Below are 12,661 nucleotides of genomic sequence, written 5' to 3'. Positions count from 1 at the left end.
ATTCAAGATTAAAAAAAAAAAAAGACATGTTGTTGGATATTGAAAGTCTACATATGTTTTGCACTTCCTGCCAGTGTGGTTCAACCCATGCAAAACATTCTGAAATTGACTCAAGATTTTTTCCATTCGCATAAAAATACATTCATGATATAGGAAAAGACAAGTTGCACACTACATTTAAAAAGAGAACATGGTAATAAGAAAGCAAAATTGTGTACAGTGCCATTCTCTTGGCCATGTGATACTCGTCCTGCTGGGCCAGATGATTGGCTCACGGGTTGTTTACATTAACTGTCAAATTGTGTCAGTAGGGCAGCAGGTAGACTAGCGGTTGGGCCAGTAACCGAAAGGTTGATGGTTCGAATCCCTGAGCCGACTAGATGAAGAAAAAAAACATGTCCTGTGCCATCGAGCAAGGCACTTGCTCCTGTAAATCGCTCTGGATAAGAATGTCTGCTAAATTACTAAAAATGTGGAATCTCGTGCCTCAGAGTGCTCTAAAAGTGAAGCTGGTACTTAATTGAGGTCATCTCGAATCATGTTTTTCAGGCCTTTAAAGTACTGTAAATGAAGTCTACTTTGAGGTCTTGATATTGGCCGTTTGAACTTGAATTAAGAGTAGCCATCCAGTGGGTTAGAATCACCATCTGAACCTCAGGTGGTTTAGAATTTGATCCACTCATATCCTTCCCATTGAGTCAGACGTCACCCAGGTTGAAGGCGATATGGTCCTCAAACAAAGCGATACACAACATGATGGCTCCCCCTGCCAACAGACCCAGGTTCTGTAGCAGGAAGCGAGTCCAGGGTCCCATCAGGCCAGGATCACCATGAAGCATCTCAGGTAACTATTGAGGGGAGATAATGTGACATTTTCACACCACGGAGCCCAGCTGAGTTGTACTGAGCTGGGCCCTGTTTCCCAAAAGCATCTTAAGGCTCATTTCATCATTAGAACCTTTCATAGGAGGTTAAATCTCCAAGCTGTTAACCCAAACCATTGTTACTTACTGACCACTCATAGAACAGGTAAGTGTGTTAGATGTGTTTTTTCCCCCAACTGTCACGATCTCCACTAAACAGAATTAAGATGTTTATCGGTCTCTAACAACTGATCAATTCCCAAAGGATAAAAAGATGTTCCAAATGAAAACTGATAAATAGGTATAGACTACAAAGGCCTATATACTGTATTTAAATAAATGTCATGTTCATTCAATGTAGTTCTATTTTGCCATTTGGCTACTGTCAATTTGCCAAATCTTGATTTTGTGCATTATTATTGGGCATGTGTCAAACTCATTTCAAAGAGGGCCGAGTGTCTGCGGGTTTTCGCTCCTCCCTTGTACTTGATTGATGAATTAAGGTCACTAATTAGTAAGGAACTCCCCTCACCTGGTTGTCTAGGTCTTAATTGAAAGGAAAAACCAAAAACCAGCGTTTTAGGAAATATATTACATCGTCGGCCATTGTAGGAAAAATGCATTGTTAAAACACTCATAAGCCTAAGTTTCATCGCTATAAGGAAACCGGGCCCTGGCCTGTTTACACATCCACCATGCTGGAAAGGACAATATCAGCCAGCACAGTATGGTTGGCAGTATCATTAAATCAATGGTACTTATAAAGCCCTATTTACATCAGCAGTTGTCAGTGTGTTTAGTGTGAAAATGTACGTGTGGAAATCGATCCACTCTAGTGGCTCACCATGTCAGCAAGGGCCACGTAGAGGAAGACCCCAGCGGTGAGGGTGAGGATCCAGGGGGAGATCTGAGCGGACTGGTGGCCCAGGACAGAGCCAGTCAGCAGTCCCACGAAGCCCAGCAGGGCTGAAACAGCACTGAAGAGAACTAGTCGACGAACAGGCCACCCTGCACCTAGCAGCACTGCCAGGTCACCTACACAGACAGTCAACACATTGAATGAACCATATACTCAATGGAACATTACAGAGCAGAGGTATACCTGAAAATGTGAACATGGATTTTATGATGCGTTGTACCTTTGTCCCTTAGCCTACAGTACATACACTGAGTGTACAAAACATTAAGAACACCAAACCTAATATTGAGTTGAATCTTCCTCTTTTCGCCCTCAGAACAGCCTCAAATCAACGGCGCATGGAATCTACAAGGTGTCAAAAGCGTTCCACAGAGATTCTGGCCCATGTTGACTCCAATGCTTCCCACAGTTGTCAAGTTGGCTAGATGTCCTTTGGGTGGTGAAACATTCTTGATACACATGGGAAACTGTTGAGTGAAAAACCCAGCAGTGTTGCAGTTCTTGACATACGCAAACTGGTCCGCCTGGCACCTACTACCATAACTCGTCTTGCCCATTCACCCTCAAATGGCACACATAGACAATCTATGTCTCAATTGTCTCAAGGCTTAAAAATCCTTCTTTAACCTGTCTCCTCCCCTTCATCTACACTGATTGAAGTGGATTTAACACGTGATCATATCTTTAACCTGGATTCACCTGGTCAGTCTGTCATCAAGAAGCTGTTTTTAATGTTTTGTACACTCAGTTGAAAGGGAAGGTTTTCTTGTATACCTAGCTCGTGAGGAAGCTCATGACAGAACACCGCTATCGTGGTGCTGAGACCTCCAGCCAGACTCTGAGAAAAAGCTGCACCAATTGCCAGACCATCAGTAAGGTTGTGGATCCCGTCTCCCATAACCACCATCCACACCAAGCTTCCCATCCCAGCTTCCTCCTTGGAAGGTGGGCCATGTGAATGGCCGTGACCATGACCGTGCTCAGAGGATTGTGTCTCACTCTGCAGAGCAGTAAGCTCCCTCTCTGGATACAGCTCTATACTGGTGTTCTGCTCCTTCCTCTTAGCCTTCTGATGACAAAAGAAAGAGCATTAAAAAAAAAAGTCCATATGAGTGAAACATTCACAACTGAATACTAATGGGTCTAATGTATGATTTTCCAGTCGAGTTTTAGAAAAATATACTCCACTGATTCATGTCTACTTTACTTGACTGACTTCATCAGGAAAGAGATTGATGAGGGAAATCTGTGTGGAATGGTCCTGCTTGACCTACAGAAGGTCTTTGATACAGTTAACCACTGTTTCCTAATGTACAAACTGGAGGCACTGGGGTTAAGCAGTATCCCTCTAGGCTGGGTAAAGTCCTATTGATCAGGAAGGGAGCATGTAGTAGAGGTTAATGGTTCACTGTCTCAGGCAAAACCAATGATTTGAGGCGTTCTGCAGGGGAGCGTGCTTGGGCCTCTGCTGTTTTTATTGTATATTGAATGATGCTTGTTCTTGCCGTCTTTCTTTATGCGGATGACTCTACACTTCTGGTGTCTCACAGAAGTAAAACTATGTTGGAGAGCATACTTAGCACAGAGCTTACTAACATTAGCAAATGGCTTGGAGATAAGACATCTCTACACTTAGGGAAATCTGAAGCAATTATTTTGGGATCCAGACCTAAATTGTGCAGGTCATCTGAAATCAGAGGAGTTAGGGGGTGAGGTGCTGACTACTAAAACCTGTTAGCTACCTGGGATGAATCCTTGATGTAAGCTTGGGAGGTGTGAGCATGGCCAATAAGGTGCTAGGGAAGGTTAATGCCAGGACTAAGTTTTTGGCTAGAAAGTCCAAGCTGCTTGATAAGGACTCCATGAAAGTGCTAGCTACTGCCCTCATTCAATGCCATTTTGACTACGCTAGTACTTCCTGGTTTGGGGGCTTATCTAAACTGATGAAGGGGAAGCTCCAGATAGCCCGGAATAAGTTGATCAGGGTAGTATTGAAGGTGAGTCCACATACTCACATAAGCAGGAGCTGCTTTGAGGAACTAAACTGGCTGCCTGTTGAGCCTAGGGTGTCCCAGATTAGACAAGGTTTGGTTTACAAGAGTATTTAAGTGATTACTTTCCTCGTGTTAGGGATGCACACAATCACAGCACCAGATCAGGTGTTGCTGATGTGTGCTTATACAGGTTCAGGAGTAATGCTGGGAAAGATACTTTCTTGTATACTGGAGCCTCAGAATGGAATGAGTTGCCTCTGCCCATAAAAACAACGTCCTCTCTGGGAAGCTTTAAAAATAAAGTAAAAATATGTTTGATGTCTTCTGTGCCCATATGAATAACCCCTATGATGTAACCGCAATGATGAGATGTTTTAGTTTTATTATTTCACTGCCATACTGTGTTCGATCTTGTTTAGCCATCTTGTCTTAAGAGGACCACAATGGAAATAAGTCCCAGACTTTGTGTGTTATCCTCGATGATTTTACTCATGTGCATGTATGGCTTTTTCAAGTTGTGTGTGCTTGTTTTTTTTTAAATGGTCGAATTAATAAACTAAACTACAAGACCAATCAATCCACCCTGCTTTCCTAACAAAGACAATATAGAACCTCTTCACACTTACAACACTTTTTGTAAAAATACCGTCGGCTACACATATTAAAATGTGAACTTGCTACGTGTCGACCGCTACCTCCGGAGGTAGTGCACAACACTCGCCCGACAGTTGCCCCCTTGAAGCATGGCAGTGTAAACACAATTGTCTCGTTGAACCAACACTCCTACAGTATAAATGGTAACAGCAGAGCAATGTTTTTGAAACAGCTGAAATGTATACATTTTCCTAATATTTGAGACTTTTTATTGATTTTTACCTGAAATTGCAGTAACGGCCTGTTATAATTCTGAAATTGTCGCAGTAGCTGCCGGTTGCACTGAGCTACATAAAACTATGGAAGATCATATAAATATAGAAATGTAGATCGTACAAATAGGATATGTTTTTTCATTTGTAGCATTGTGTGGTGATTTCAGAGGTGGCGCACACACAGACACTTTGTTGTATTGTTTGTATACATTTTGTTGTATTGTTTGTATACATTTTGTTGTATTGTTTGTATACATTTTGTTGTATTGTTTGTATACATTTTGTTGTATTGTTTGTATATTGTTGAATTTTTAGTTTGTGTGACTTTCCTTCTCTCAGCGTATCAGTGTTTTGTTACTTGTCATGTTTTGTGTGGACGCCAGGAAGAGTAGCTGCTGCTTCTGCAAAAGCTAATGGGGATCAAAAACAAGTAAGCACCACACGTCCTAGAGTGGGAGAGGGGATTGTTTTCCTGGGGCCCAGAGTTTTTCCTGATCTGGTAGTAGGCTAACCTAACCAACTCTGGACCCTAGTTGTAGTGTATGACATAGTAATAAATCAGCTGTAATGGGCTATAATGGGACCAGATCATTTTCTAATCTGGTCATATGGTTTAAAAATATATAACTTCTGGCCATAGGGAGGATGACAACTTTAAAACCCTTTACACAGAGACAACTACGATTGGAGAAAAAAAAGAACAGTGCCGAGTTCGCTGTATGGCTGGTTGCATCGTGTAGGCCTTTGCATCTGTAACGAAAAAGATACTCAAAGTATGTCATCACTATTGTGTTGATTAATTCCAGTCAGTAATTTTTTATTAAAAAGGCCTAAGTATCCTAGCCACCTGAAGTGTGAACATAACCCAAATTTGATCAAATTCACATTTTCTCAGATAAAATACAAATAAAATGGGCCTATTTTAGGCTATAAATACAAAGCTGAGGCTATAAAAATCATGATTATTTTTCTCCTGGCCAAGCCCAGATGGGATCAGATCGCATAGGCTTCTCTAGGCTACCTGAAGCTGTGGTTGTTATCAGTAGGCTACTGCTGATCAGACTGAAGCACAGACAAATTGACAAATCATGAGTCATTTTATTTTATTTATTTTGTGGCGTTTATGGGCTTCCATATAAAACAGCTCCTTGCAGTGAATTCACTTATACCCACATTTTGTCGCAATTTGCTTTTACCACATGTAATATTTGCATGATGAAGCCTGCTTTGTTGTAAGGTAAGGTAGGCCTAATGTACCTTCATATTTGTATTAGAAGTTTAATCATTCATTTTTTTTCCAATAGGCTAATGTCACTTAATGAAGACATGCTATTATAGCAACTCTGTGCTTTTGTCTTGAAGATAACATTTAATGAGTGAAGCCTACAGACGAGAAAATAAACACTAATTGTCTACAGATACATGCTTGTAAATTGTTGCATTATTCAATAATGTATTGTGTTTTAAAAGAAACGTTTCTATCATTGTTGAATAGTTTGTGCATACTGGCTACTGTAATATTTAAGGTCAATTTGAGCTGCGGACAAAGAATGTCATGTGGCCAGCTACAACAAAATGTTAGGCAAGGATGTAATGTGGCCAGCTACAACAAAATGTTAGGCAAGGATGTAATGTGGCCAGCTACAACAAAATGTTAGGCAAGGATGTAATGTGGCCAGCTACAACAAAATGTTAGGCAAGGATGTAATGTGGCCAGCTACAACAAAATGTTAGGCAAGGATGTAATGTGAATTGAAAAGTAGAATTGTCTTTCGCCACCCCTGCTCCTCAGACGTCTTCATATCTCATAGTGAGAATAGGGCCTAAAGGCGTCCTCATGCTTCCCATCCGAAACAGTTTGGGCATATTTTGTGACGTGTTTGTTTGTTTTGGTCTTCGGCAGGGTTTTTTGGGGGCTTTTTGTGCACACACAAAAACATTCTTGAGGTAAGCCGAAGTTCAGAAGCCGAAGTCTACACCCCTTCGTCAGTGATTGGTCAACAGTAGGGATTCTTCAATTAAGTGTTTGTTGTCGTTCAACAACAACAAAAAATGTACTTAAAATACTGCACAACACATCTTGGTTAGATTAAAAAATTGCACAACTAAGATCTCTGCAAAAACGTAAAAATGAATGACAGATTCATTCTGATTTATGAGGAAGTGTATACTGGCTACGGCATCTCAAGATGGACAAACAATACTATTGCCACTTTTCTAGCTAATGTCTTTTAAAGGGGATATGCGAGCACATTCGTTCGGTTCACTTAGCTGAGTTTGGCTAGGCGCCAGCTGGGCCTTGCTCCTCAGTGGGTGGACCTACACCCTCCCAGGCCCACCCATCCATAGATTAGGGCCTAATGAATTTATTTCAATTGACTAACTCAGCAAAATCTTTAAAATTGTTGCATTTATATTTTTGCTCAGTATACTATGCACAGTGTATTATAAAACAGTGACAACAGCATTAAACTCGCCCCTTTATTCTCTTAATCCAGCTAACCTTGTAATGGGTCCTCAGTCCTAGAAGGCTCTCAAAGATGAAAAGGAGGTAGCAACCTCCCAGCACGCAAAGGCCCTTCAGAATAGAGTCCTGTTCTTCAGAGTGGTTTGAGTGTGGCCCAGTCTTGGCCTGCAGGACACAGATGCAACAAGACACGGTTTTCACTATCAGCAACAGGTTTTACCTTACAACATTTACTAATAGATTTTACAACTTCACCCTCCATGACTAAACAGAGACAGCAGCACTGGTATTTATTTAGTGTTTGACAGTTTGGATGGGTACTTACGTGAGGCAGGAGATGCAGCAAGGCATCTCCACACAGCGTCCCCACAGCCAGGGCTGTCATTGGGCAGAGGAAGGAATGGAGGCGGGAGGGTGGCAGGAGGGGTACCAGGCTCAGAGCCAGCAGAGACGGCAGGCTGATCACAACCAGAGCCAAGGAGCTCCATCCCAGAGCTGCAAAACAAACAATATATTGTATTCATTCTGCTTGGTCAATAGGGTATTGTAGTTTCCAGGGTTATGTTAAGCCTAGGTGTGTCATAAATGTAAAGTTATGCCCCTTTGCTCCAACTTATAAAGAGATGCATTGAGTTTTAAAACATACTATATCGATAAATAATTTCCTGTCATAGCTGGTAGTTTCATTAATGCACCTTTGAGGAAAGTCACACTCCTTTCTGACTCCGCACTATGTGTTTCTGGGTGGCGTAGACACACGCCACTCTCAATCTGGTACAGCAGAGCTGGGCACAGGAGGGTGAAGTGGGCAGGAGTGATGTGGGATGCCTTTTCCAGACCGAAATTCCACAACAGCTGAGTAACGTTCAGACACTGTGAAAAGGAAAGGGTTAAAAGTCATCACTGTCCACAGAAACTGTTTATGTATGGGGAATGTTTTGATAGTGGATTTTCTCATTAACTCTAAGAGTGGTTTATTTTGACAAAACGGACCCAAAAAATTCATTGGCCAGGCATGTACAACAGAACACCCTTTTCCTTTAACTTCCTCCTTATCTTAACACTTTTGAATAAAAACCATCACCTGAGAGGATGACATTTAGCCAGGAACAGTAAGCAGAATTCAGTTGTTAACTTTGTGCATTTGTCAGAAAACATTAGCCAAATCAACTGTTTTTTATTGACTACTCACGTTCCCATGAAGATGCCTCATAGTGGGGTGATTTGACACAAGGGAGTCAAACATTCCTTGGACAGGAATAGATTGTGCAATAGGGGATGACCACAGAAGAATTTCTTCCTTAACCACATGATCAGAGGATAATGCGCTGCCCTCTTCAGACCCAGATCCAGCAGGCCCTGATATCCCAGGCTGTGGGGTTCTTTCAGAGGGGGGTTGAGAAGAAGAGGCAGCACAGTTTATTCAGGTGTCATTGTGTAACTATTCATAGCTTAATGAACACTAGAATGCCAAAACCTCAGTACTTCAAAAGTGGCTACATAGAGTGCCTTCAGAAAGTATTCACACCCCTTAATCCATCCTCAGTTTTCTCCTATCACAGCAATTAAACTCTGTAACCGTTTTAAAGTCACCATATAGTGAAATCCCTGAGCGGTTTCCTTCCTCTCCGGAAAATGAGTTAGGAAGGACACCTGTATATTTGTAGAGACTGGGTGTATTGTCACACCATCCAAAGTGTAATTAATAACTTCACCATGCTCAAAGGGATATTCAAAGTCAGTTTTTTTTACCCATCTACCAATAGGTGCCCTTCTTTGTGAGGCATTGGAAAACCACCCTGGTCTTTGTGGTTGAATCTGTGTTCGATTTATTTATTTTTTTCACCTTTATTTAACCAGGTAGGCTAGTTGAGAACAAGTTCTCATTTCACTGTTCGACTGAGGGACCTTACAGATGATTTTTGTACCCCACACATACAATTATGTTAAACAAAATTTTTGCACAAACAAGTCCATGCAACTTAAGTGTCTCGTTCAGCAAATGTTTTACTCCTGAACTTATTTAGGCTTGCCACAACACAGGGGTTGAATACTTATTGACTCAAGACATTTCAGCTTTAATTTTTTATTAATTAGTTTAAAAAAAAATAAATAACATTCCACTTTGACATTATGGGGTATTGTACAGTATGTAGGCCTGTGACAAAAGAAATCAAATGTAATCAATTTTAAATGTGGAAAAAGTCAAGGCGTGTGACTACTTTCTGAAGGCACTGTATATCACACATCTAACAATCATGGAATCAAATCAGTTGCAATATCTGTATCTCACCTGGATGCTTTTACAGAGGGGGGTGGTTGAATAGGTCTACTAGGACTGGGGGTGTCCGTTTCCTGATCTTCATGGTCATGAGATTGTGGGTGAGGGGGTGTCAGAGTGTTATGGTTGTGCCTCAACCCTTGGTGGCTGATCTCCAACACACTGACCTGCCCTAGTCCCAGGCTGCCCAGTAACATCTGAAGGCCCTTATAGGACAGGGTCCCGTTGTCTCCATACTGATGGAACAGACGGTGCAAGTAGTAGACCTGGAAAAAAGGTATTGACAAGAGTAAATTGTCAGCTGAAATTGTCGGCAAGAAGGATAATCATTAGTGTTAAAACACTGCCATTATGAGACTTATAATAGCTAGGCTACTTTATATTTGTACTTTATTCAATTTTGTTTTACAGAAATAGCGCACATTAATGAATATTACTGTAAAAGTGACAGTTTTAGCCAGCCGGCTAATTTTCAACTGATGCAATTTAGTACAACCCCTTTTTACTGATGCAATTTAAGTTTAGTGTCTTGTTGACATCAGTGTCTCTCCTGAAAGTTTAAGTTGTAACCTTATCAACTATTACTTCCATAATATCGCTGTGAAATGAAGTTGTATCACTGATATACTGAGGCCAAATTCAGATATTTGAGATGCCTGGAGAATATAAAATAAAAATCAAGCTTTATTTAACAGCACATTTGACATGGACAGCGGAGTCAATCACCACCTTCCGGAGACACCTGAAACCCCATAATCCTTCTAACCCCCCCCCCCCCTTAAAAGATTTAGATGCACTATTGTAAAGTGGTTGTTCCACTGGATATCATAAGGTGAATGCACCAATTTGTAAGTCGCTCTGGATAAGAGCGTCTGCTAAATGACTTAAATGTAAATGTAAAACATGGAACACCACGCGATGTGCTTCACAGGAAAAAAATTAACAATGAAAATAAAATATTTACTAAACAACAAACATAAGATAAAAAAAAACAAGAAAGTGACAAAACCTGAACGACTAAAAAACACCCCCTCTCAAATATGTCCACAGTTTCGGCCCCCCTCAGGTTCCCTGGCAAGTTATTCCAGAGGCTGGGGGCGTAATAACTAAAGGCTGCCTCTCCATGCCTCTTGGTCCCAGGCTTTGGGATAGTTTGAGTCTCTGTATCAGCCTGAGAAAGAAACGGCTGCACCTTGGCAATGTTCCTCAGGTGGTAAAAAGCTATTTTGGTCACATTCCTATTGTGTGAATCGAAGTTTAGTTCAGAATCTAAAAACAACACCTAGGTTTTTTACTTGGTGTTTTATCTTTATCGCCCGTGAATTAAAAAGTGCGGCCAGATTATATCTCTGTGCTTTGGCTCCAACACTAAGTACCTCGGTCTTGTGCTTTCTAATAACGCTGTCAAGGGGTAACACATATAAACTGAACAGCACCGGACCAAAAATCAAACATTGTGGAACGTGTCACGTGATATATATTTTCTCTGAGTTATGTTCACGAAGGGTGACAAAAACTCTCGACCAGTTAAATAGGTCCTAAACCAATTTAGAAATTGGCTAACCCACCTCTCCAGTCTGTCCAGAAGGGCATCATGTTCAACAGTGCTGAATGCAGCAATTAAATCCAAGAGTACAAGGACAGAGCTGTTTGGCATCTGTGTTGGCTCTAAGATCATTTACCACTGTTTCTGTGCTGTGGTGGGCACGAAAACAAGATTGGATTTTGTTTTATACAGTTGGCATTAAAAAAATAAAAATAAAAATAAAAAAAATCACTTAACTGTTTGAAAATCAATTTATCCCGAATTTTGCTGACAAATGGAAGGTTGGAGATTGGCTGAAAAATTCTAAAAGCTGACGAATCTAGAATACTTTTCTCCAGAAGGCATTTCACCATATAAGTTTGTGCAGTGGGGAAAGTGCCCGTGAACAGGGAGTAATTAACAATAGCTTTCACTTCTTCAGATATGCAATTAAAAACTGTTTTCAAAAAGGGGGGCTTGGATCGAGAAGGCAAGTATAAGACTGAAATTGTGAAATCACTTTCCTGAGCTTGTCTGTGTCAACCAGGGAAAATACATCCATAGTGCCTTTACCTGACAGGCTAGGGCACAAATCAAACTTCTAATCAAGTCTGATACTAAGCCAAATGTTGGTTATCTTGTCTCTGAAATATGCTGTAAACTCATCACATTTAGATGTGGAGGAAAGTTCACATAGGTTAGAGGGGGTAGGATTTATCAGGCCATCAAATCGTCGAGAAGAGCACTCTCGAAATATTCTGAATGATCAAGTTACAAAAATTTGCAAAGCTGTAATGGCATAGACGGGCTTCCACAATATTCTCACCTGCTCCTCAAAAGCCGCGTCTAAATGTTCGGCTGTTGATACCTCTTGTCGGCTTCCATTTGATATCCTGTCTGTCGTACTCGATGGCGTTTCCGCTGTGCCACTGAGAGATGGTCGAGCCCTTGTCCCAAACTCCAGCAGAGGCAGACAGACAAATACTGCGAGCGTCAGTAGAGGTGACATCCTAGAAATTAACTGTAGAAAGCAATATGGAGGCAAGTTTATTCAAAAGTCACGTACCGTGAACAGTCTCAATAACTTCTTAATGCTTCCAGTTTGTTTATCGTTTAGTCTGCCAAATTGTAACAAGCAGCGAAACGCTACAAAATTGCCAAACTTTATACAATCCGCGAACCAATAAAATCGTACGGATTTTATTATGCCTATAGGCTACTCACACGGGTTGTTTTTCCCAATCCTGAAATACATCTTCTCTTGCCCTGCTGGTTGAAGACCCTGGGGTTATTGTCTTTTGTTTTTCTGTGTTAATATTATAACGACTCGTTAACTGAGTCATGAAACCGATAAGGGAGGCCACAAAGCATTGCTCACGGCAATTGACCTACCTTTTCCAATACAGCAGGATGGTTTGTCCTGCTCAAGGCACGTGAGAAGTGTTCTTAATATCCATGTCCTGGAACAGAATTGTTGCAATAACTGGGCTACTGCAACATCTTCAACCAGTCTAATAATAGGTGGAGGATCTAACAATGTAGCCTAACAAGGGTTGAATTGAATGAATATCCACAAAAATAATAATTAGCTGAATTATCTCAACCTTTCTGGTGATAGGCCTACCCTATGCAAATTGTTATCACTTTAAAGGGGCAAGCTGCAGTTGCTACACTTGTTACTCCAATGTTTGTAAACATTGTACATGCAAACAAACACTGCACAGGCTTAAAACATACTTAGAA

At 41.0% G+C, this 12,661-nt stretch overlaps 1 protein-coding gene across 2 annotated transcripts; it reads right to left on the bottom strand.

Annotated features, from left to right (window-relative positions):
• Positions 1-21: 21 nt before the first annotated feature.
• On the bottom strand, positions 22-12,427 carry LOC106572526 (zinc transporter ZIP10). Of its 2 annotated transcripts, none has more exons than XM_014146765.2 (11): positions 12,311-12,427; positions 12,143-12,187; positions 11,745-11,939; positions 9,406-9,659; positions 8,305-8,494; positions 7,808-7,985; positions 7,438-7,607; positions 7,149-7,277; positions 2,557-2,851; positions 1,708-1,898; positions 22-848 (listed from the first exon to the last, which is right to left on the bottom strand). In XM_014146765.2, the coding sequence occupies exons 3-11, from the start codon at positions 11,925-11,927 to the stop codon at positions 699-701; spliced, it is 1,740 nt and encodes a 579-aa protein (XP_014002240.2). In that variant the 5' UTR covers positions 11,928-11,939; positions 12,143-12,187; positions 12,311-12,427; the 3' UTR covers positions 22-698. The 2 variants fall into 2 exon arrangements, with proteins under 2 accessions (XP_014002240.2, XP_014002241.2); XM_014146766.2 differs by having other exon boundaries at positions 12,143-12,184; positions 12,311-12,407.
• Positions 12,428-12,661: the final 234 nt, after the last annotated feature.

The sequence above is a fragment of the Salmo salar genome, chromosome ssa15 (genome assembly GCF_905237065.1).
Source record: "Salmo salar chromosome ssa15, Ssal_v3.1, whole genome shotgun sequence".
Classification (NCBI taxonomy): Eukaryota; Metazoa; Chordata; class Actinopteri; order Salmoniformes; family Salmonidae; genus Salmo; species Salmo salar.
The sequence above is the reverse complement of the archived record's forward strand: the minus strand, read 5'-3'. Positions and strand labels throughout refer to the sequence as shown.

Bases quoted from the DNA above. Each gene is read 5' to 3' on its own strand.
- LOC106572526 (XM_014146765.2), bottom strand. From the start codon at position 11,927: ATGTCACCTCTACTGACGCTCGCAGTATTTGTCTGTCTGCCTCTGCTG. The intron at 7,608-7,807 runs GTGCATTAATGA...TTTGTTTTGCAG, and splicing joins GAGTGTGACTTTCCTCAAAG to CTCTGGGATGGAGCTCCTTG. The intron at 1,899-2,556 runs GTATACAAGAAA...CTGTCTGTGTAG, and splicing joins TGAGCTTCCTCACGAGCTAG to GTGACCTGGCAGTGCTGCTA.